The sequence below is a fragment of the Schistocerca americana genome, chromosome 8 (genome assembly GCF_021461395.2).
Source record: "Schistocerca americana isolate TAMUIC-IGC-003095 chromosome 8, iqSchAmer2.1, whole genome shotgun sequence".
NCBI lineage: Eukaryota > Metazoa > Arthropoda > Insecta > Orthoptera > Acrididae > Schistocerca > Schistocerca americana.
The window spans coordinates 196,043,085-196,069,875 of NC_060126.1; the positions used below are offsets into that span (position 1 = coordinate 196,043,085).

The window sequence follows — 26,791 nt, forward strand, 5'->3', positions numbered from 1 at the left end:
CTCCAAATGAAAATTCTGTAATGCAAGATCTTGGGTCTCACAGCTGATTATTATTCTTAGTAACTGTGTACATGCCTAATCTATAAATTATTATTAAATTGTTCTTCAGTTTCATCCATTTAATGGATAAATATTGCAGATACAACTTTGTCTAAGGAAAGATTGAATGTGGAAGAAGAAAATGGCCGTAAAATGAAACAGAGCCATTTAGTAAACTTCATCCTTATCATATATTAGGTACAATGAATAGTCCATAAACATGGTGGAACCACCTTCCCCACACCCCCTCCCAAGCTGGAAAAGATTTGTGGAACTGGATGCTTAGCATAATAAAGGTATTACAAGTGGTACATTTGTAGCGTAGAGCACTTTGCTATCATACACCACAATTGTGAAAATTTGCAGTTCCGTCAAGGAATCATCACATATTAATAAAATTTGTTCCGCATAAAAGTTACATTGATAATAATACAGAATTAAAAATATAGAGAAATAAAACAATATTAGATGCTGAAGTAGTGGATAAATCAACTGCTTTCAAAAAGGGAACATGCCTCGGATCACGGAACAGATTTAAAGGAAACCGACCAAGCAATGGAAAAGGATTACGAGATGGTTTACGACTGGGCACCTTAAACGTAAGGACTCTAACTGGGAAGTTAGAAGAAATTGTAGAAATGATGGAAAGGAGGAAATTGGACATCTTGGGACTTGCTGAGACTAGGTGGAGAGGAGTTGGTGAAAAACCACTAAGTAAAGGATGTAAACTGTACTGGATAGGGAATGAGAGGGGAAGAAATGGAGTGGCAATAGTGGTCAGAGAGGGTCTGCAGGAGGAGGTGGAAGGTATCAATGATCGAATGATAAAAGCCAGAGTATGAGTGAAAGGAAAAAGCATTGAAATCATCCAAGCATATACCCCACAGGTGGGGTGTACAAAAAAGGAGAAGGAGGAATTTGAAGATGACATGCAAAAGCAGCTAAATGGAGGTAATCAGATTATAATAGGGGACCTCAATGCACATGTTGGCACAGACAGGAAAGGATTCGAGGAGATAATGGTACCAGAGGGCTGGGGGAACCGAAATAGAGAAGGAAAATTGTTGCTGGAATTCTGCAAGAGGAATGGGCTGGCGATCGCAAATTCCTGGTACAAGAAGAGAAGTAGCCACAAAATAACTTGGTACAGTGGAGACTGGTCCCAAACTTCAGTAGTAGACTATGTACTAGTGGATAGGCAGATGATGAGCAGCCTCACAGATGTTAAGGTCATTCCATCTGAGGCCTTAGACAGTGACCATCGGCTGTTGGTAGCCACCCTTTGAGAGAAAAAAGATAGGAGGGCAACAGACATACAGGAGAAAAGGTTGAAGACATGGATGCTGAAAGAGGATGAACAGAGGACCCAGTACCAGACACTGATCAGCAAGAAGCTGCCAAAGGAAGATCAGAGAACAGTGGAAGAAGAATGGGGAGATTTTAAGAGGGCTCTAGTTGAGGCAGCTGAGACTGTACGGAAGAACTAGCACAAAGAGGAGAAGTAAGGAAACCCCATGGTGGAACAACATATGTAAAGAGGCAGTACTTCGAAAGAACAAAGCCTTCAGAGAATGGTTCCAGACCCGAACAGAGGAAGCTAGGGTAAAATATAAGGGAAGCAAGAAAGCGGCACAGACCATAGTAAGGGCGGAGAAGAAGAAGTGGATGGAAAAATGGACAAGAATGTTAGAAGAGGACAGTGAAGGGAACAAAAAAGTACTTTACACCATGGTAAGAAATAAGAGGAACGACAGAAGCGAGTGTCTGAGGATCATGGATAATAATGGAAGAGTTGTGGAGGAAATGCATGAGCTCAAAAAGATTTGGAAGGAGTACTTTGAAGATCTGTTGAATGCCGTCAAGCGGGTAACTAACAGCGATGGAGAGCCTAAGGCAGCAGACGATTATAATAGTGGGGAAATTGATGATCTAACTTGGAATGAAGTGGAAGAAGCCATAAAGAGGATGAAAGGGGGCAAGGCACCAGGTTGGGACGAAGTAACAGTGGATATGATACGAGCAGCAGGAGAAGTAGGAACCCAGTGGCTATACAGAGTGCTGAGGCTGGTGTGGAAGGAGAACAGAATTCCTGAGGATTGGAAGAAAGGAATTATAGTCCCGATCTTCAAGAAAGGGGATAAAAGGAGATGTGAGAACTACAGAGGAATCACCCTGCTATGCCACTGTGGAAAAATCTATGAAAAGATCCTGGAGAAGAGAATAAGAAGCAGTATTGAAAGTAGACTGCAAGAGGAGCAGTATGGTTTCAGACCGGGAAGATCAACAACGGACCTCATATTTGCGGTAAGGCAACTGCAGGAAAGGCACTATGAGTACAGGAAGGACTTAATCATGGCCTTTTTAGATATTGAGAAGGCGTATGACAGTATCTATAGGGACAAGCTCTGGGATGTGCTGAACGCAAAAGGGATAGATGAAGAGATAACACGAAAAGTCAGAAAAATGTATGAGGGAAGTGAGAGTTGTGTGAAAGTGGGGAGGGAACGTACTGCATGGTTCAAGCTGTAAAATGGGCTGCGACAGGGAAGTGCACTTTCGCCTTTATTGTTTATTATTGTTATGGATGAAATCCTACAGCAAGTATCAGATGCAATTGGAGATCATAAAATGAAAGCAGTGCTTTTTGCCGATGACCTGATGTTATGGGGAAATTGCGAGAAGGAGGTGCAAGAGCAGTTAGATGTATGGGAGGCAACGGCAGCACAATATGGAATGCATTTCTCTGCAAAGAAAAGTGAAATAATTGTCACAACAAGGAAGAAGAATAGGCCAAATGTGGATATAACTTGTGGAGGGGAAAAACTACAAGTGGTAGAGAACTTCAAGTACCTGGGAAGCATGATTGAAAGTAAGGGGGGAAACGCAATGGAAATAAATGAAAGGTGCAGAAAAGCAGGCCAGTTCTTCAAATGCATTAGGGGGCTTATTTGGAGCAAGGAGGTGCCACAGAAATCCAAGGGAATTATATACCGAACCTACTTTGTCCCCATATTGGCATACGGAAGTGAGGCATGGGTAATGCACAAAAGCGACAAAAGTAGAATACAAGCTAGTGAAATGAAGTTCCAGAGGAGCAGGTTGAGTGTAACAAGACGAGACAGATTGCGAAATGTGTATGTGAGGGAAAGACTAAAGGAGGAACCAGTACAGGACAGGATAGAAAAATCAAGACTGCAGTGGTATGGACACATGAAGAGAATGGATGAGGGAAGAATTCCAAAGAGGATGTTTGATCTGCAACTGGAGGGGAAGAGGCCCAGGGGAAGACCAAGAGATAGATGGGGGAAGGGAGTGAAGGAATGTGTGACGAGAAGAGGAGAGAACTGGACGAAGGTGGAAGAGGGGGAATGGTGGAAAGACAGAACACGATGGAGAGGCTTGTGTTCCCAACAGACCCAGCCAGTGGCTGGAAACTGTCCAAGATGATGATGATTAGATCCTGAAACTAGTATTTAGCAAGATCACTGTATGAAGTGATAAAAGGCCATGGCATTAAACTGAACAGAATTGGACTGTATTCACAGGAATATCTTTGCATCATGAGAGATTATTGAAGTGCCAAGTTGCTGTGTTTATCCAGTAAGAACATTTGGGTGGATTGTTATTTCTGGGAAGAAACAGTACTTGATATGCAGAGAAGGATATGCTCCTTGTGTGTCAAGTGTTGTTTGTGGATCAGTCGAGATTTACTGCAGCATCCAACAGCAACCTAGACTATGATGCTACGCATCTGTCCTGTGTTGCCATAGGTATAACACACACTACTTTATTGACAGAGGTAATAAACACATGGAGGTAGTACTAACCACTACAGTATTTCACAAGTGCTACTATAATCCAGACTCACTGGAAAAAGAGTTGTTGCCAGTTGACACACACTCATCTGCATTGAGAAGTCCATTGAAACAAGAGACATTTTTTGGTGAAGTATCAAAAATATTTTTTGCAAAGGACAATGTTCGTTCAGTTTTACAACAAACCCTTGTGGACTGTGAGGAAAGACAATGGAACACGTGTTGTTATTTTCCAACATTTGACAAAGTTCTGTGGTCCTTTACTGCTCTGAGAAAGCTGTCCCATGTCATCCTGTTCTGATGTCACATGGTGCATCATACCAACTGCATTTTCACACTATTGTAAGTCACACACTTGTGAAGGTAGGCCATTCACCTCTTCTCAAGCCTTTGTAATTTCATTTAAATTTCACTTTAGAGGAGACATGATGTAGTGATCTTGGATCAGAGTTTTAAATAACCAACAGCTGTTGATTCACAGCTGTCAGCTTTGCTCTGCAGTCCTTTCATGCTAATGTACCACAACTGTTCAGTTGAGATGCTCGGGCTATGCACATACTTTCATTCTCTGGTTTTAAATATATATGTAATCTACACTTTTTAAATTTCTTGCAAGTTTAGTATCCTTTATATATTCCCCTGTTCACTTGTGTTAGCCATACGAAATCTTGCAGATTTCCTGTTAGTGAAATAGCTTGTGCCACACCTACATGTGTTTGGATCATTACTAACATCAGTACTTTTAATAAAACTTTGAGTAAGCTGATGACATGAAATAGATTATTTGAGTTGTATTGTAAATTTTAACTCATATTTAACAGTGCAAAAAGAATCATTGTAGTGGGCAATGAGGAGACTGTTCATGTGTGAATAACCTGACCAATGTTGGTTATCCAGTTTCATACAAAAAGACAATTTGAAGGTGAGTATAGTATTCGGAAGCCTTTTCTGATATCTCCAGTCAGAGGGTACAAACTGGACAGAAAGATACTGAGTAGTTTTTCTGCAAAGACTTCCCCAAGAAGGTCCAAGGCCAAGCAACACCCCAAAATCGGTAGAACTATTTATTTTTATTGTTGCATGATTATCTTGGAAAATGAAGCTTTGTGTAGGCTGTAAAACAAGTATACACTGATACCAGAGTTCAGACAGGTTATGAAATGAAGGAAAATATGGTGAATAAATAAAATATAAACTCAATGTAGAACTTCCTCACCCCTAATATCACCAGGAGGGATGAACAAGCTGAGAGTCAGTAAATAGAATTACCCATGACACAACATTCTTCTCCTCTGTAACCCCTTCCCCTACCCCCGAGCCTGTCTAGCTTGCAATGGGGCAAGAGTTGAATGCAGCTAGAGCCTGTTGCAGTTTCTTGTTTCACTACTAATGGGTGAGAAACTGTTTTTGTTGTCGTGTTCTTTACAGATTGTGCTTTCCATAATAGCTTGATAGTTGAGTGGCTGTGACAGAAGTCCGTGAGTTGCATATGTAAGTGTGCACACTTTGGCCAAGGCTAACCTTTCTTACCTTATTCATTGTGGAATTTTCATGTAAATCCGCACAGTAACAACTCAATGAAAGACTATGCTGACAAAGTTGTAAGAACTCTCTTATACAGAACCATGGTGGCACAAACAAACTTTTCAGCAATCTTTGTACTAGTGGCTCGCAGCTCACATTGCTCTAATCATATCTGATCAGGTACCATACTCTAAATATCAAATAATGAATTGTATTTTGTTTTCATTTGGACATCTATTTAATACACTCAAAGAAATTAATGTATACATACGCTGATGAGCCAAAACATTATGACCATCTGCTTAGTTGCATGTTGGCTGACCTTTGGAGTGTATACAGTAGTGAATCTGCTTGTATTTATTTGACAAGTCCTTGTTAAATGTCTGTAAACTTGTGGCACTAGCGGTCTATGCACAGATCACACAACTCACATAAACTATGGGCAGGTGAGTTGTGGGTGTGGAGATGACACCCAGGGGTGTATCAGATTTGGTCCATCAAGTTCAGATCTGGCAAATCTGGTGGCCATGATATCATTTTTATTTGACTATCGTGCTCATCAAGCAGTACTTTGTCATTATATGGACAGTTAGCTTGCTAAAATTCCATCACTGTCAGGGAAGACATCAAGCACGAAGGCATTCAGATGGTGTGGAATAGTCCATAGCTGTCATGATGCCTACAATTATTACCATAGGTCCCACAGAAAACCCGATGTCCATGGTGTGGTGCATGTTTCGAGCAGACATTAACGTGGATAACTGAAATCTAGACATGAAAGTCGAACTGATGTAAAGAGAAATGTGACTAATCCAAACAGGTGACATATTTCCATTTATCCAGGGTCCAATCTCTGTCCTGCTTTACAGAGACAGCAAGTGACCAAACTACATATTCTGTGATAAGGTGTGGATGTCCAACACCTTCTTGCTATCTCTCTATAGAAGCTCATGACAATAGCATGCGAACAACTGATCAGCTTCACCATTTCCAAGATGAATTTTCCCAAATGCCAGCCAATAACAATGTGCCCTTTGTCAATGGAGCTCTCTATTTGCAGCCCGTATCATCGCTAGAATGAATTTCCATATGTCTCTGCTTCATTTACGAGGTGTGATCAAAACGTAATAATTACTTTTTTTTAATTTGGAGGGGTTTTTTATAACTGATTTTCAATTTTATTTACCTTGTTGATAGATATGTTTACATTTTCAGTTGTTTTGAATATTTAGCATACTGTGACAGTCGAAAAGGTTATACCTGTTTTCAAGTACTCTGTGAATTTTTACTTTCAAAAAAGATGGATCAAAGAATTTGCTTTAAATTTTGCCTGAAAAATGGAATAAAGTCCAGCACTGCATTTGAAATGTTGACTGTGGCCTGTGGCGAATCTACTATGAGTAAGACAAAAGTTCACAAGCAGTATAAATGTTTCAAAGAGGGTCGAGAAGACATTGAAGATGAAGCTGCCCTGGATGCCCTGATGACAATGTGGAAGAAGTAAAGAAAACTGTTCTGGAAAATCACTGAATCCCCATTGAAGATGTCATTGATGATGCCAGCATCGTGTGGCTCGTGACAAGCAATTTTTTTGGATGTTTTTGGCATGTCAACATGTAGCAGCAAAGTTTATTCTGAAATTGTTGTATTTCAACCAAACATGATGTCGTATAGCCATCACACGGGAATTGCTGAATGAAGTCGACAATGATCCAGAACTTCTAAACAAGGTTATAACGGGTGACAATACATGGTTATACAGGTGTGACGTCGAAACCAGAGCCCAATCATCCCAATGAAAACTGCCCGAAGAGCCAAGACCGATAAAAATTCAGCAAATTCGATCAAGTGAAGATTTTTCTCACTCGTTTCTTCGATAATGATGGGTAGTGCATCTTGAGTTCCTGCCTTAAGTCATTCGGTCAATGAGGAATACTCTACCTGGAAGTTATATGCTGTTTGCGTCTAGCCGTCCTAAGAAGAAGACCAGAATTTTGGCAAAACTACTCATGTAAATTGCATCACAATAATGCTCGTAGCCACTGCTCAATATTTGCTTGTGATTTTTTTGGCAAAGAAACAGAACCATTATGTTTCCTCAGCCACCATATTTGCTGGACAAGGCCCTGTGCAACTTCTTTCTATTCTGGAGGCAGAAGAGAATGATGAAAGGATGTTCTGTTGCCACCATTGATGAGATAAAACAGAACCATTGAAGGAACTTCCCATTACTTTTCCATCATACCTTGTATATACTTTCCTTACCATGTCACGTGCCTGCAATGCGTACCACCAGGCAGCAGACAATCTCCTGGTGAATGGTGTCATGACATTTTTGGTCATCAGAGTAGAATAGCAGCTTCTTCGTAACTCTCCTCTTTGTGCTGTTTTTTGACTCAAGTTAAGTATAAGGAGACTTGATCACCACTACAATCTCCTGCTGATATCTGGTGGGTCAAGAAGAGTAAGCTGCGAGTGAGAGTTGTTTCAACAAGGAAAGGAAATAGTATTTCATCTTTTTCAGTGACATAATGTCAGCCTTACACAGGGTGTATATGCCCTGGGACAATTGGGAAATCTGAAGGGGAAAAAAAAAACCAGGAGCTTTTTCATCCAAGAGAAATCGGGGAAAAACTCAGAATTTTTTAAGCTTCTGAGAATTTTTCATTATTTTAGTTTGCAGTTAAATTTTTGTAATTTTGATTGGTAAGAACAGGTAAATCTAACGGAGGATTTTACTGTAGCTTGCTACTGCAGAATAATACTGCCGCAATAAAACATGAAGGAGAGAATAACACCAAAATAAAACTTTAGTTGCATAGAAAATGCACCATTTACTACTACAAAACACAGAGTCCTCACCCAAGTGTTTGCTAGTAGCAAAATGTTTCAAAGACAATGGAATACTGCCCAACAATGAACTCCTTCAATGCATCTCTCTTGTGGGCCTAGTTTCAAGGAGCATGACATGACAACTGTTAACATTTGTAACTGGTCACCAGAAAATACTGCAAATGGTGTTTTGAGAAGCATTAATTACCATGTATGGAAGATGAATTATGCCACGTGTTGGAATGTGTGATGAATTTGTTAAAACATGGAACGTTAGACTGTCGTTCAAAACTTAACACTGAGGACTAGCCACTTTGAAAAGTTTTGGGCTGAGAAGATCAGCCATTTATCCCGTTATTTAATATTTTACTGTCACATTTGTGTTTGAAGTGTCTTAAAGGGTAAAACACACTAAAAAAGACTTTAGTTCTTTCCTAGATTATGAATTATATCATAATGATGGCAAAGAGTATAATTGTTCTTCAAATGATTGCCTGACAAAAGTGCATCGCAATATCAATTTCAGCACTTCAGAAGTTATTGTGCTGTATTTGCAGGATTTCCTGTTTATACTTTCAAAATATGCATTGTAAATGTTGTCGCGCATCAAAAATCTTTCCAAAACACTTTTTTTTTCCCCCGCTGAGTTTTAGTTCCTAAAGTGCCTGAAACTTCTATGCCAGTGTATAAAACCGTCGCCATTCCAAGGTTGATACATTTTAAAGCTCTGAGGGAAAGTATATTGTCACTAAACATGGAAAAATGTATTTTCACCACGGAACAAGTGTATTTTTAACCAGGAAATAGGGAATTTTTTTTCTCTTCTGTGTATACACCTTGCTTACAATATTCAAGACTTTATCAGAGATCAGTAATTGGAAAAGTATGTTGCAAGCTATTATTACGCTTCATGACATTGTCAGGGAGTGTGTGTGCACCACTGATGCTCTACATCGATGTTTCTTAAACTGTGCTCTGCAGAATGCTGCTGTTCAGTGGAGATCATTCTAAGCTTCCTTGAAACTTACATGCCATTTCTCACATTTTTCATTACATAAAAAAATGAAACTAATGTTTTTACAAAATTAGGAAAAGTAATAACTAAATCTTGTGTCTACGTGTTTGGATGGTTGTGTCAATGAACATGATAAATTTCTGAGACTGTAGTGTAATTGGATAGATAAAATCACTCACCAAGTGGTGGCAGGAAGAAATATATACAAAAGTTCAAGACATGTGCAAGCTTTCATAGCCAGTGGCTCCTTCTTCTGGCTGACAGGTTTAAGGGGAGGGAAGAGGGATGAAGGAAAATGACTGGTGAGGGTTATAAAATGGGAAGAGTTCAGAAAAGTTACCCAGAACCCCGGACCAAGGGAGATTTACCAAAGGGGTTGAGAAGTCTGGTAAGTCTCCCCCGACTTGGGATTCTGGGCGACTTTTCTGAAGTCTCCTCGTTTGTAAACTTTGCCATTCATTTTCCTTCATTGTTCTTCTTTCTCCTTCAACCATTTTTCCAGAAGATTTGCCAGAAGAAGGAGCCACTGGCTCGGAAAGCTTGCACATTTTTTTAACCTTTATACATGTTTTCTCCTTCTGCTACTTGGTGAGTAGATTTTTTATCCATCCAATTTGCATGGTTAGTATGAGTGGAACACTATCAGTGTATATGGCTGTTTATTCATTAGAGATGAGATGGCAACCCTGCAGCTGCCAAACTCACCAATGACCGAGCGAGGTGGCGCAGTGGTTAGCACACTGGACTCGCATTCGGGAGGACAACGATTCAATCCCGTCTCCGGCCATCCTGATTTAGGTTTTCCGTGATTTCCCTAAATTGTTTCAGGCGAATGCCGAGATGGTTCCTTTGAAAGGGCACGGCCGATTTCCTTCCCAATCCTTCCCTAACCCGAGCTTGCGCTCCATCTCTAATGACCTCGTTGTCGACGGGATGTTAAACACTAACCACCACCACCACCAAACTCACCAATGAGGGAAAAAACATGCATGTGCGCGCATGCGCAAACACACACACACACACACACACACACACACACACACACACACACTTTTATAGGGTTTAGAGGAGATAAAAAGCAACACTTTTTTCGTGACAAAAATGTCACAGGCACACCGTTTGACCCCAACGGGTCCACGAAGATTTCGACACTATTGATGTTCAGAGAAGGTGTTAAACCTCCATGTGATGAATGTTGTTTTAGGGATGTTGCAGAAAATGTCCATTTACATTAGTGAATAACTGGCATCTGCATCCTAATCATTGTCTTAACACGATTGAAACAATCAGATGTTTCACGGTTAATAGGTGCAGCTTCAACCAAATGGACAACCAGCTCTTCCGGAGCGTCAATCAGTGTCTACAATTCACCTCCTCCACAAAAAGAAATCCATAGGAGTGAGGCTGGGAGAACATGGTGCCCACAGTGTTGGCAAACTCCTCTCAACAATCAGCTGTTGTATTTCCTTCCCTTGTTGGTAAACAAAACACATTTGGAAGTCAGGGAAATTTCCAACTTGTTTGTATTTAGTTCATTTTGGAAGTCAAGGGTATACACAGTTTGTTTGTATTTAGTTCCTTTGCTGCTGATTGTGTGCTGGTGCTGGGGATGTACTCAATACACTGTAACACAGTTCCTCAAGCTGAACAATTCGCACACTGTGAGGTGAACCAATTTCCCATTGGTCTGGTTAAAAGGATCTTGTTTCATGAAGAAATATTTATAATGTGAACTGAGTTGGTCATCTCCTCCCAGGAAATTGCCCTGTATAGAGGAACTTTGCTGCTCACCTGTTGTATCGTGCCTCCCCATAAATGAGATGCTTGTCAGCTAACTCAGCTAGAGTGTAATCAGCCACAAAGAACCTTGTATGCTAACACAACATAACATAAACAATAATAATGATCCATGGAGATGGACACTGCTGTCAGTAATGAAAACTTAACCTTCCTGACAAAAAGATATAATTGTATTGCAAATCAGATTCCAAATGTCAGTGTGTTGCGTACAGTGCAGCCAAATCAATTGTGAACATCAGCCTAAGGGAAGTCTAGCATCAGACTTCTCAGATGTTCCATTTACTAAGTGTTATATAATGCAGTTTCTTTGTTATTTCTGTATGTTAATGATTATGACCTCCCGAAAGGCTGTGTCAAACTCCTTCTCCAGCGGTGTTGTAAAAACTCAATACTACCATTCTAACTTCCTTTAATTAATGTAAAATGCCAATTTCAAACAATGGGAAGTCCAGTTTGGAATATCAACAATATTAGAAAAAAATAGATTGCTACTCATCATAAAGATTATACGTTGAGTTACAGACACGCAGCAAAAAGACTGTTACACTTTTAACTTTCGGGCAAAGCTTTCTCCTGGAGAGAAAACACACACACAAAATCAAGCACACTTCATACATATATGACTGCTATCTCTGGCAGTTCTGCAATGGCATTCCAGTCAGAGGCAGCTGTCAAGTGTGCCATCATCGAACTGACCGCATCAGTATAAAATTCTATTACCATGCCATAAACATTATTTTAGTAATCATGTAAACAACAATAATTGTTATTTTAAAGTCTACGTCAACACGTCATAACTTACTTTTGTAAGTTAGCTACTTTACTAATTTTTCCCCTTGTCAACATGAAATAAAAAAATCCTAAAGCAGTGCACAATAAAGGAAGCAACTTGGTATCACCAATTTACCCACACTACTTGGGGGGGGGGGGGGGGGGGGACTGGGCCTTCTGCCATTTGTACCTGAAAAGACCACTCATTATGAAGAAAGTGTAATGCATGCACATTTCAGTAAGATGTTCTTAAAATAAGTTTTGTATAAGTGTTTGTATAAAACAAAATAAATTTAGCTAGTTAATAAATTAATGGAAATAATTCCCTCTAAATGAAATTAATCATCTTACTATATTAGTCATGTTTCTCAATGTTGATTCTAAATTTCCTTACCTATCATGTCATAATTTAGGTTTTAATGGACATCGTAGATATATTTCAGAGGTGGTTGCCGTCCCATTGGTGAAGTGACCTTTTGGCACTCCATCCTAATCCCATCAATGCTAGTGGCATCAGTATATCTCAAGACCCACCTCAGGATAAACATATTGATCTATATCCTCCTTTTACTTAATGGAAGCCCAAGGCTCTTTATCTGCCATTTTTAATCTTCTTTTTATTTAATCTCAAAAAAATTTCATGCTCTTCTTGTTTGCTACATAAAAACATAAATGTACAACTGTGCCTCAGTAATTATGTCTCCTAATGCTAATATTAAGTCATGATTACAATTTTTTACGAAAATCAAATGTTGCAAATAAATTGACATCAAACACTGCATGACAACAAAGTTCATTCCGATTCCTCTTGAATTATTTACAGAAATTATTAACGTAATTTTCCCACTAGTTGAACTGTAATTTTGTACTAAATTTAAATAGTCTCTTGCACACAAATTCTTCACAGACAATAGAACTAAGATAGATACCTGTTGTAAGTCTTAAGATTTATACTTTGGTTTTCTCATTGTTAACTGTTGAATGAGGTGAACTTGGTGGATGACTGTCTTTTCATTAATCTTTTGTTCAGTTAAATTATTAATACATGTCTCCATTGTTGGGGAATGGAACATAAAATTTCCACGTCATTGTAATCTTTATTTTTTTCTAAGATATTGAGTCTTACAGTAGTGTCTGAAATTTGTTTCAGATCTGTATTTAATTCATCAGACTGACCATTTACCCTATTCTTGACTAAATTAGACTGTTAAAATATGTCAGAATGCAGCTCACCTCTTAAATTTTTTATCATTGTTTTTAAATGTGTGCTAATAATAAAACTGTAAAACCATAATGTTTGTCTGTTTGAACACACTAATCTCAAAAACTACTGAACAAGTTTTCATGTGGTTTTTGTAGGTAACTTCAGTGTATCTGGAGGCAAACATAGACTTCATTTCATCAAAATCGAATTACGCGGGGATGATGGAGAAGAGGTATTTTAATTTAAAGTTTTAGGAGTCTGTTCAGCTTAGTAGTGCAGATTTTAACTTCAGTGATGGGATAGTACAACAAAGAACCAATAAATGGCACTGTTATTTTTTTAAATTCAGTGATAGTAGTATTTTCGGAAGTTTACGTCAATGACAGAATTAAGTGCCACAATCTTATCTTTACATATACAAACTAACATTGAATTTACTTGGTTAGGATTATGGATTTATTAATTTCGCTTTGTGCATTAAAAATTTAACAAAATTTCTTTGCTTCCTTCAATAAGTTTCATTTATATTTTATGTCTTGGGTAGGAAAAACAAATTTATAGATAGTGATCCTGTAAGAGTTCTGTTTTTATTGATTGAGGTAGAGAACATAAAAGAGTAACGATATGCAAAGCATGGACATTACTGTCCATTCAAGATGCTAATTAGATACCTGCGGGATCATTTTAAATAAGTGTACTTTGATTCTTGTAAAATCGCTTGATGTGGATGGTAATATAGTTTCTTTAACAAGGCCACTTTCATTTTCCTTCTTCATCCACCTGAACTAATGTATTATTATTAATGACGTTGATCTCTGTGTAACATTAAACTCTACCTTTCCTTTCCTTTCCAAGTTGGCCAATACTTTGATACTTTATTGGCATCAGCCACTACCTACCAAGAAAAGGAAGGAAGATTAGGCATTAATGTCGCTTCGATAGTGATTCCATTAGAGATGCCACTGCCTACCTTCTAGCACAAACAATACTGCTGTGCATGAGAGGTTGCAGGGCAACTTCCATGCTGTGATGCAGTTGCACTGCATCTCAGGTGTTTTTTCTGTGAGAAAGAGCAATAATTTATCATTGGCAAAATCAAGAACTTTTCCAGGCTACCTCAACTGGACAGTCCAGTGTATTGAATCATATTATTTTCCTTTCTTTTCTTTTCTTATATATAAGCTATATGTAAACTGAATGATCTATAAACCAAAGACACAGCCAGAAGTAAATTAATGAGTTGTTTTGTGGCAAGGATAATGTTTTGATACATCATTAAATATCTGTATGAAATAAAGTAAGAAATACGCTCTTCAGTTTAATAATTCATGTATCTTCACCCTTTTGTTTCCGGAAGTGGTAGCGCACAGACGTGTGTTTGAATCCATCATACCAGCATTATTAAAAATGTGTACTTTAACCATTCATTAAAAGTATTATAACAAGTTATTAGAAAAGGAATATTTATTTGCACAGTTATAAGTTCTAATCCTATCTGTTCATCATTTCACTCACTGCTGAGATCCTGCATAAAGAGGTTAAGTGCAAACAAGAATAATTCACATCGTATCTGGAGGAGTGTTTCTGCATCGACATTGTCACACTCAAGACTAAACACAATGGAATTAATGTGAAGGTAATGACTCAGACTTGATAGTCACCTGTTGAACTTGGTTTACTTATACTAAAAGTATTATGCTTCGTGTGACAGTTCGACAGTTTCAGTGGTTGCGGTGATTATTTGGTACCACACACTACTGGAAGCAGCAGTACCTAATGCAAATTGTGTTTATTGACCTTGAATGTAATGATAGTAAAGGTCTGTTGATAATGGGATCAGTTAAAGTTCACCCAAGATTGTACACAGATTCATAAATTACCTTCAAATTTTTTTTCAACTATTCTTTCCAATCAATTTTTCCAGTTATTCAAGCAACTGTTAATCCATTTCCATTTCCACATCTCTATTCACTGGCTAGTAGTCACCTGTTTAGTGCATGGGTCAGCCAGCAGGCAGGGTAGTCATGTGTTGTTGTCAGTATTTGCTGTATAAACAAACCTATTGGCTTGCTGTGGTGATAGCTGGGGTCATGAACATGGGTTCAGCTGAGAAGAGACCGAGTTCTAGTGGAAACTGTGTTCAACAAGAATCCCAATGAGAACTGCAGTGACTTTTTGTGGGTATTGGAGAACATGCTACATGTTTAGTACATCTACATTCTGTTATACCAAAAAAAGATAATGTTGAGTGACACTGCCATTCCAAACATTGTGACATGTATAACAGTGTTCAGGAAGATGAGCATCTGCAATTAATTGCAAAGTTAAAAGAATCCTTGAGGAATGAGATAAGCTTGGTTGTCTGAAGTAATCTTACGTCAACTTTTAATGTTATTCAAGTTATATTACAATTGGATTTACCCGACACTTCTGTTTCTAGGAATTTGAAGCTGCAAATGAAGGTGCAGTGAGGGTAAGCTTTAGAACTGCCCATTTAATCGCTAGGGAACTTTAAGCATTCTCCAGTGGGTCATTTGTGGAATAATGTCTCCACATTGCTAGTGAATCCGTATGTCCTCTAAGTATGAGGGTGAGTTGAAAAGTTCCCAGAACGGAATAGAAAAAAAGTACTTACATCACTGAAACTTTTTTTATTTTTCAATGTAATGCCCTTGTACATTAATGCACATGGTACAACGATGTTCCAGTGCCCTGATCCCATCTCGAAAATGAGTTTCCTCCATGCCTGCAAAATAGTTGTCAACTCCAGCTATCAACTCTTTGTTTGAAGTGAAATTTTCAGTTTTGGGAAGAGATGGAAGTCTGACGGAGCAGTATCAGGTGAAAGGGGGGGCAGGGGGGGGGGGCAACAATTCACACCTTAGTTTGTGTGATTTTGCTCGAACTCTTACAGGAAATGGCGAAATGCCACGAGTAATGAGAATAATGAGCATGATTCATTACATTTTTAGTGTGTGGTTAGGTTGAGAATTTTGTCCGACAGGATGCGTGCTAGGGCAGTCTGGGCAATTCTGATGACCACTGTGTCTGGATGGCCCAGTGGTCAGTGCAACTGCCTAGTAAGCAGACAGCCCGGCACAAATGTTCAACCTTCTCCATTAATTTAAATCAATGCCTCATTCACAGCCAATGTCTATAGCTCCTTTGTGTCTTAATTCATAGTGGGTGCTGGATCAGAATGGTGTCTGTTCTTTCAGACAATTCCGAAATGACAGACACCACATATATATTATGAAATGATGTTAGATGCTATTTCCAGCTTATCCTGTCTTCATACTTTGTTCACTGATTGTTCTCACTGCCACAGTTTGTTCTAAGTGCACACTCCCCCGACCCACACAAAAAATCCTTGGATGACATTCCCTTTCCATCCTATTCCCCCTCATCATTCAACAGAGGACTGCTTACACCAAAAGCTTAAGTGCCATTTATCTTATACGTGACCTTTGAAACTTATATACGTGTTCCAAGCAGTGGAATCTCCAGGTTGGAATATCAACAACATTAGGAAATGGATAGATTGCTACAAACTGTAAAAATGACCCCTTGAGTTGCAGGCAGGCACAACAAAAAGGCTCCACATATTAATAATTTTCGGCCAAGACCTTCTTCAGCAAAGAAAACACACACGCATTCACATAAGCAAGCACACGTCATACACACGTGACTGCTACCACCAGCAACTCCAACTGGAATGCAACTGTCACATCAATAACAATGTGGAGTGGATTGGGGAAGGGAGAGGGATAGCAGGGTATGGGGGGGGGGGGGGGGGGGCGGCGGGAGTACTGTCTGGCAGGTCCTGCGGGGACTATATAGCAACCTGATGAGACTGCCTGGCATAACGTTTGGAGGTGGGGTGCGGGTGGAAAAATGTGGCCAGTGGAAAAGGAGAGGAGCAGGGAAGGGGAAAGGATGGGTGAGTGCATTGACAGAGGGCGGCACACAATGATGGGTGGGGGATGTGAAAAGGGGTGAAAGGACAGAGGGGATGGAAACTGTTTGGTGGCCTGTTTGAGGACAGTAGGTTACTGTAGGTAAAGGCTGGGATAATTTTGGGACTGGAGAATGTGTTCTAAGGATAACTCCCACCTGCACAGTTCAGAAAAGCTGGAGGGGGGGGGGGGGGGAGCAGATCCATATGGCCAGGTTTGGGAAGCAGCCTCTGAAATCAAACATATTATATTCAGCTGAATGTTTGCTATAGCAAATTGAACCTCATTCATAACTGCAAAAGTTGTACGTTTTGATATTCTGTACCTGTTCTTGTTCATCATTAATACTACATTCTTTACTACATTTTGCTTCAACATACTAGTGAGCTATTCCATTTTCAGTCATTATTAAACTGTTTATCATTTTGTTGGTTGCCATTGTTATTGTTCATTTCTTTTGTTTAAAATGAACCATGGTAACACCAGAATAGAATAACAGTAATATGGAAAAGATTGATTGCAGTCTTCACATAGAGAAATCATTGCATCACAGACAGGCATAACATAAAAGAGTGCTGTAAATAATCTTTTATTCATGCTATACTCTTGTAATTCTGTACATATTTGTTAGGAAATTGATAATGAACATACAAAAATGTGCATTACATACAAAAATATAACAAAAAAACACCAATCCTTTCTTTGGATTTATGAAACTGCATCTATTTCTTTTTTCATTCCAGGCAACTCCTTCAACAAACCCATTTGATGAACCTTCTGCTCCAGGTAACCCATTTGAGGAAGAGACAGAAGACACAAAATCTAGAGACAGTGCACCAGTTAAGCCAAAACTTTCACCTTTCCAGGGCATCATTGGACGCTGTTTTGAACCATATCTGTACATTTATATTGAAAGTATAGACAGGTATGTCATTCGTACTTTATCATTTATTGTCCAATATACTTCTATACAATGAGATAGAATTCTCACTGCTTCAGGAGATTTGGAAGATGAGGGGATCTCACTCTTACTCCTTTGATCCATTGAAGCAGCATTGAAAGTTTGTATGATTTCCTTTACTTATTCCTTTCTCCAGAATCATTTCACCACACAGTTTTTGTGCACAATTATAGGATTGATTGCGGTATGGTAAAATCTTTTAATCTCCCCTGGTTGACCCTCACAAACAATCTGAAACAGTTTTTAATATAGTGGGGTATTATCATGCATAGAAACACAATAATTCTTGTCTGTATGATTCAAGGTCTGGTAGAAAAACTTTGCCAACAGTAAAACAGTTTACAACTGGGCACTCAAATGATCATTTCTGTTCAACAATATGGTATGTGCCAGCCACAACTGGCGAACACTGATTTGGATTTGCATGGTATGGTTCATTGAGATTATTCTTGACATTCTAGGAGACTTTTCCCAGCTAAGAAAAGAAATTTCAAGGTCTGTGGGAGATGCTGGTGTAGCAACAAAATATTTTCCAAACAAAAACGTGAGCTTAGTTGCATTCACCAATTTTTTGCTTACCATTTGAATGATACTCTCAACATATTAAATATTTTACACCATCTGAGTTCTGTGGGAATGAACGTTGTCACACAATATGAACAGCTTGATAAAAGCACTAGCGTTGTTCAACAATAGGTTAGGGGATCTCACTCCTTTGATCCATTGAACCACCATTGAAAGTTTGTATGATTTCCTGTGCTTATTCCTTTCTGCAGAGTCATTTCACCATACAGTTTTTGCGCACAGTTACAGGATTGATTGTTGAAGCATCACTGTGGTGTTTTGTTAATATTGTGGAGAAGGGACATCCATGGTCACATGCAAATTAAGTCCATCTTCACAAAGTTGGTGCAGAAAATTTGGGTTAATATTCTGTGTACATTTGGTGTTTGGATGGCTTCCTGTTTGACTTGTATTTTACTACCTGTTACAATATGCTATGAATGAAACTACATGTTTACTCTAGTTTTAATTATTTGTGAAGACAACTTGAGCTAACAAGCACACAATCATGAACTTATACTTTAGGGCACTGAGGTGCCATTTGCTAGCTCATACTAGAACTGATCAACTTCTGTCCTCCCATGGGTCTCCATGCCATAAACTCAGGTAACTTATGTTGCTAAGTCATTGAAGTATTTATACATTTGTTGAACAATTCCTGAAACTGCAAGATTTGAGCAATACTCCACACCAGGAACCTTTGACTGATCAATATTTACACCTCCTTACACACTTCATAAGTCACTCCATAGTAATGGAAGCTACTTCATACCATTACGTACCTATCTTCTATTTATTGTGGACAATATACATTTTTTTGACTCTGTATTATTCTTTGTCTCTCATGTCCTCACATTTGTAAAGTCCAGATAATTAAGTTAAAACATTAACATATGCAAATAACTTCAATCATTACCATAATTCAGAGGGGAGTTCATCTGCATTCATACTTTACAAATCACTGTGAAATGAAAGGTACACCCAGTTGTACCATGTATCAGGATTTATTGCCATTCCATTTATGTGTGGAACATGGGAAGGATAACTGCATAATTGTCTCTGTGAACACAGTAATTAGTTTAATAATGTATGCCGGCTGGAGTGGCCGAGCGGTTCTAGGCACTCCAGTCTGGAACCGCGCGACCGCTACGGTCGCAGGTTCGAATCCTGCCTCGGGCATGGATGTGTGTGATGTCCTTAGGTTAGTTAGATTTAAGTAGTTCTAAGTTCTAGGCGACTGATGACCTGAGAAGTTAAGTCCCATAGTGCTCAGAGCCATTTGAACCATTTTGATCCAATAATTAATTCACAGTTCCTATGGCAGTGATACATACTAGGTAGTAATATATTCCTAGATTCCTCACATAATTTTCATTCTTGAAGTCTAGTATGCATCCTTAATAGTATTTTGTAAGGAGTCTCCTTCATAGACTGATTCAGTTTTCCCCAGTGCCCTACCAATGAACTGAAGTCTGTCGCCTGCTTATCCTATTGTCAAGTGTATATGATCATCTCATTTCGTAACCCCAGAGTATGAGCTGACTGATTCCATTTGTGGCTCAGTGTTATTGTAGTCATAGGATACACAGCCTTTTTAATTTGGGAAGCACACAATTTTACATTTATGTGCTCTATTATATGAGGGGACTTCAAAAAGTAAGTTATCCACTCTTATAACAGGCCAAGTAACTTTTATTTAATTCTATACTACACATCAAAGTGACACAGGTACATGACAGTAGTTTTAAGCATAATCACCACCTCTCTGTAAACAATGGTTGGAGCTTTCTACCAGTCATTCAATATGTTGGCAAGAAAAATCTGCTTCTTGGACACAAAGCCATTTCCTCATTGTTGGAAAATCTCTTTCCCCACAAATGTTCTTTCAGCTTGCTGAAAAATTGGAATTTGCATGATTACAAGATTTGGATTTCCTGACACCATTGCACACACTTTTGCAGTCTTGATCAATGGTTAGACATTACATTGTTTGGTCCATATACCACCAGAATTTCATAATGAATCTATGTACAACTTAGATTTTATGCCTCCAAGAATCACACTGTCCCATGAACTTCATTTTGGAGTACATTTCCAGGAGCCACACCATATCAATTGCACTTGTGATGCACGTGTTATCCGTTTGACAGCAAAACTGTATTCTGTAGGAAACGCAAAGCATGTACTTCCTTCTGACAGTGGCACTCTTGGTGCAGAATGATCTTAGCTTGGGACGACATGTCTAATTTACTTCGTGATGTCCCTGTGTAGATAACAGCATCAGTTGCAAAAAGTCTCAGCACACTTCTCTGCGGTAAACCTGAAATTACTTCCACATCAGTCAGTTACTGTCCATCCAAGATGCTAATTAGATACCTGCAGGATCATTTTAAATAAGTGTTCTTTGATTCCTGTAAAACCACTTGATACGGATGATAATACAGTTCCTTTAACAAGGCCACTTTCATTTTCCTTCTTCATCCACCTGAAGTAATATTTTATTATTAATGATTTTGATCTCAGTGTGACATTAACTCTACCTTTCCTTTCCTTTTCAAATTGGCCAATATTTTAATGCTTTATTGGCATCAGCCACTACCTACCAAAAACAGGAAGGAAGATTAGGCATTACTGTCCCTTCGATAATGATTCCATTAGAAGTGCCACTGCCTACCTTCCAGCCAAACAATACTGCTATGCATGAGAGATTGCAGTACAACTGCATCTCATGTGTTGTTTCTGTGAGAAAGAGCAATGATTTATCATTGGCAAAATCAAGAACTTTCCTGAGAGTATCATTTTCAGCATAGTTATTGGAAATATTAAATTTTTGTTAGCTTGTATCCTATGCTTCCTACTGACCATCATTGATGTTGCACAGAAAAGTAATTGATAACAAACATTACTACATTCATTCTCTAGAAGTAAAGTAGGGTCACTACATTCCTTGAATTGCTGCAGATTTGTTGCAGAGGACATTGTAAAGTGATTGCATCAGTTCTGGAGCAGATGAGAAACTTTGTAGTTTCATTTAGTCACACAATTTAAGAGTCTTTTGTTCCATGATGCCACATTGTGTGCCATCTTCTTCCTCACCTGCAGGGTGCCCCAAACCTTCAGTGACAAAATTTTACAGATAGTAGGGGATCTTAAGCTGAGTGCTTTGAGATTAGACATGTCACTGCTGCAGAATGCTTATTTACACCAGAGTGTGCAAAGGACATCGAAAAACTGCAAAGAAGGGCAGCTCATTTTGTGTTATCGTGCAATAGGGGTAAGTGTGTCACTGATATGATACTCGAGTTGGGGTGGCAGTCACTGAAACAAAGGTGGTTTTCTTTGCAGCGAGATCTATTTACGAAATTTAAATTATCAACTTTCTCTTCCAAATGCGAAATTATTTTGTTGACACCCACCTATGTAGGGAGAAATGATCATCATAAATAAAATAAGAGAAATCAGAGCTTGAACAGAAAGATTTAGGTGTTCCTTTTTCCCACTCGCCATTCAAGAGTGAAATGGTAAAGAAGAAGTATGAAAATGGTTCAATGAACCTTCTGCCAGGCACTTAAGTGTGAACTGCAGAGTAATCATGTAGATGTAGTGGAGTGGCACTCAACCCACTCTGCAGTCATCACTGCAGACGACAGCATCATCTTATTACAGCCAGCAATGTGAGAGTAGTATTGGAACTATGCAGCAAAGTTTATAGTCATTTAGTTGGATAGTTAAAAAATCTCCTCACCAAGCAGCGGCAGAACACACACATATAAGCCCGTTGTGACTCGCAAGCTTTTGGAGCTAGTGGCGCATTCTGCAGGCAGAAGGGTTGAGGGGGAAGGAAGTAGGGTGAAAGTAAAAGACTGGAGAGGTCTAGGAAAAGCGGTAGATTTTTCAGGAAAGTCATCCAGAACCACAGGTCAGGGGAGACGTACCGTACGGGATGAGAGGACTACATCGGACGAGATATGAAAACCTGAGAGCTTAAAGGTGGAAGACAGGGTAATGTGCACGACAGAGATGAAAACTAAAACATCTTGCATGAGTTAATAAGAGTGAAAAGCTGTGTGCATTGTACATAACATAGGTGGGAGGGGTGGTGAAAAATATACAGGAAAGACAATGATAGATATAGAAAACTAAAACCGAGAGAAGCAAAGAGTAGTTACAGTGAAGAAAAGCTGAGACGGAATAAATTAACGTAAATTTAGGCCAGGTGGGTGGCAAGAACCAAGAACATGTTGTAGTGTTAGTTTGCGTCTGCAGAGATCTGAGACACTGATGTCTGGGGGTCGAATCCAGATGGCACGTGTGGTGAAACAGGCGCTGAGGTCACGAATGTCATGTTGTAGAGCATGCTCTGCAACAGGATATTGCAAGTTGCCAGTATATACCCTCTGCTTACGCCCATTCATCCTAATTGATAATTTGGTGGTAGTCATACCAATGTAGAAGGCTGAACAGTGTTTACATAATAGCTGGTATATGATGTGTCGTTTTGCAGGTGGCTCTCCCATTGATAGTATATGTTTTACCAGTTACACGGCTGTTATAGGTGATGGTAGGAGGGTGCATAGGGCAAGTCTTGCAGTGGGGACAATCACAGGGGTAGGGAGATGTTTGCAGAAGGAGCACAAAGTCTGAAAAAAATATTGTGGAGATTGGGTGGGTGGCAGAAAGCTATTCTAGATGTGGTGGGTAAAATTTCAGACAGAATGGGTCTCATTTCAGGCATGATTTTAGGAAGTCATGACCCTGTCAAAGCAGCTGATTAACACATTTCAGACCAGGATAATACTGAGTCTTCAAGGACGGCCAGGATGATTGGGTTTGTGGATCTTAGGAAGAAGGTAAAAAATGAGGATGCGTGTTTGGGTGAGGTGAGAAGTCCTATGGATTGAGGTGTTAGTCCTTCTGAGGCAAGTACTACAGTGGTAGATCCTTTGTCTGCTGGGAAGATAATGATGGAGTCATCACCTTTTAGGGATCATAGAGCCTGAAGTTCGGCAGAGGACAAGCTAGTATCATGTTGTGGGGAATTCTTGGAAGGCTTGTAAGGAATGATATTGAGGTAACGGTGGTGGGCCAAGTTGCGATCGTGGGCTGAGCTATTCAAGGCAGGGTTCAGTGTTAGGTTTGCTGTTGGAAAGTTCTTTGGGTTGGATCCCAAGAACCAATCACAACAGTACAGTGTCCTTAACCTCTCATTGAAAGCACTCTCCCCTCCTGAATTATCTAAGGGCCTCACTTTCAGCCCTAAACCTGCATTTGATCGTGCTGCTTTGGTGAAGGACCTCCTTTCCTTCATGCATAATATTCATTGGAAATATCAGTTTGCAACCCAACCCCAAAACCTTTCCAACAGCAAACCTGAAAGCCCAACTTAGTCCTCCACTGCTACCTCAAACTCATTCTTTACAAGTCTTCCAAGAATTCCTCACATCCAGCATTGCTTCACAACTCTTCCTCAGGTCCCTACAACATGACCCTAACCAGTCCCCAGCAGAACTCCAGGCTCTATGTTCCCTAAAAGCTGATGACTCCATCATTATTCTCCCAGCAGACAAAGGATCTACTATTATTGTACTTGACTGAAAGGAGTATGTTAATGAAGGTCCATGCCAATTGTCTGACGCCTCTATGTACAGCGTCTGCCATCAAGATCCCATCCTTGTGATTCAAACTGACTTGCAGCCCCTCCTTAAAACCTCAGGCCCCTGACAAGGACTAACACCTCAATCCATAGAACTTCTCACCCCACCCAAACCACACACCCCCACCTTTTACCTTCTTCCCAAGATCCACAAACCAAATCATTCTGGCCTTCCTATAGTTACTGGCTTCAAAGCACCCACTGAATGTATATCTGCCTTAGTATATCGACACCTGTAACCTATAGTACAAAGACTCCCCTCCTACATTAAAGATACCAACCACTTCCTAGATAATCTGAAATCCATGACCGATCCACTCCCTCTACACACCTTCCATGTCACCACTGATGCCACCTCCCTCTATACCAACATCGTGCACGTACATGGTCTGTGCGGTGGTGAACATTTCCTCAGTCAGCACCTACCTGATTCCAAGCCTATGACATCCTTCCTACTCATCTTAATCAACTTTATACGTACCAACAACTACTCCACCTTTGAGGGGCAGACACACAAACAGATGAAGGGTATGGCTATGGGAACCATCATGGCTCCTTCCTATGCCAACCTTTTCATGAGTCACTTGGAGGGAGCTTTCCTGGGATCCATAAGTCTTCAGCCCCTGGTTTGGTTTAGATACATTGATGACATCTTTACCATATAGACTCATGTTGAGGCTGACCTGCTAAAATTTCTGGAATCTTGAATACCTTCTCCCAATTAAATTTCTCATGGCCCTATTCTGAATCCCATGCCATTTTCCTTGATGTTGACCTCATCCTCACTGAAGGGCAGCTACACACTTCTGTCCACATTAAACCTACCAACAAATAACAGTACTTACGTTTTGACAGTTGCCATCCTTTCCATGTCAAACTTTACCTTTCATACAGCTTTGGCATCCTAGGCAAACTTATTTGTCTGGATGCAGACTCTTTACAGCAATACACCACCATTCTCACCTCAGCTTTCACTGCATGTAATTATGCCACCAGTCTTGTTAAAAAGCAGATTTCCCTGGCCATCACATCCAATCCTGGTACTGCTGATCCCTCCATGAAACAGCTTCAGAGCACACCATTAATGAGTCAGTATTATCCTGGTCTGGAATGTGTTATCAGCTGCTTTGACAGGGTCATGACTTACTAAAATCATGCCTGAAATGAGACCCATTCCGTCTGAAATTTTGCCCACCACATCTAGAATAGCTTTCTGCCGCCCACCCAGTCTCCACAATATTTTTTTCAGACATTGTGCTCCTTCTGCAAACATCTCCCTACCCCTGTGGTTGGCCCCCACTGCAAGACTTGCCCTATGCACCCTCCTACCATCACCTATAATAGCCCTGTAACTGGTAAAATATATACTATCAATGGGAGAGCCACCTGCGAAACGACACATCATATACCAGCTATTATGTAAACACTGTTCAGCCTTCTACATTGGTATGACTACCACCAAATTATCAATTAGGATAAATGGGCGTAGGCAGAGGGTATATACTGGCAACTTGCAATATCCTGTTGCAGAGCATGCTCTACAACATGACATTCGTGACATCAGTGTCTCAGATCTCTGCAGACGCAAACTAGCACTACAACATGTCCTTGGTTCTTGCCACCCACCTGGCCTAAATTTACGTTAATTTATTCTGTCTCAGCTTTTCTTCACTGTAACTACTCTTTGCTTCTCTCGGTTTTAGTTTTCTATATCTATCATTGTCTTTTCTGTATATTTTTCACCACCCCTCCCACCTATGTTATGTACAATGCACACAGCTTTTCACTCTTATTAACTCATGCAAGATGTTTTAGTTTTCATCTCTGTCGTGCACATTACCCTGTCTTCCACCTTTAAGCTCTCAGGTTTTCATATCTCGTCCGATGTAATCCTCTCATCCCGTACGGTATGTCTCCCCTGACCCGTGGTTCTGGATGACTTTCCTGAAAAATCTACTGCTTTTCCTAGACCTCTCCAGTCGTTTTCTTTCACCCTACTTCCTTCCCCCTCAACCCTTCTGCCTGCAGAATGCGCCACTGGCTCCAAAAGCTTGCCAGTCACAACAGGCTTATATGTGTGTGTTCTGCCGCTGCTTGGTGAGTAGATTTTTTATTTATCCAACTAAATAATTTTATAAATAATTGAAAATATACATAACATTCCTGTAGCCATGGATTATTTTGAAATTAACTATTTCATCTTGTTCAAGTTATAATAAAGTGATCTAATATATTGTATCTGTAATAGTACCCATTCGGCCTCCTCCAGAGGTAAATCTAAGAACCCACCACTTTGCCAATGAGTATTATTTCATGCAGCAAAACACCAGTAGTTTAAAGTCTGTCATGACCCATTCAAAGAAAATCTAATTTTTTCAACAAAACTATCACAGATAATTTGTAAAGGTGCTACAGATGTGATCCAGAAAGTAGATAACAGTCGTGTCTATGAAAGTTACCTAGCTCACTTCACCCAAAAATTTTTATTAAGTAAAATCAAATATGAAGATGTTGCTGATCCATGTTCTGACTCCATGTGGACCATACATTTAGAATTCATGCCTCAAAAGCAGAAAGCAAACCAACAATTATATTTGGAGGTTATGAGAAGGCTGCACAGAAGTTTGGTGTGAAAATATTTGGCTGTGCGGAATTCC

At 39.6% G+C, this 26,791-nt stretch overlaps 1 protein-coding gene across 1 annotated transcript in view; it reads left to right on the forward strand.

Moving 5' to 3' along the window:
• The window catches only part of LOC124545321 (vacuolar protein sorting-associated protein 53 homolog), a 158,149-nt gene that overhangs the window by 71,782 nt on the left and 59,576 nt on the right, over positions 1-26,791 (forward strand). Inside the window, exon 8 of the mRNA XM_047124222.1 lies at positions 17,700-17,881. Within this exon, the coding sequence (XP_046980178.1) occupies positions 17,700-17,881 (182 nt within the window). The remainder of the gene's footprint in view (positions 1-17,699; positions 17,882-26,791) is intronic.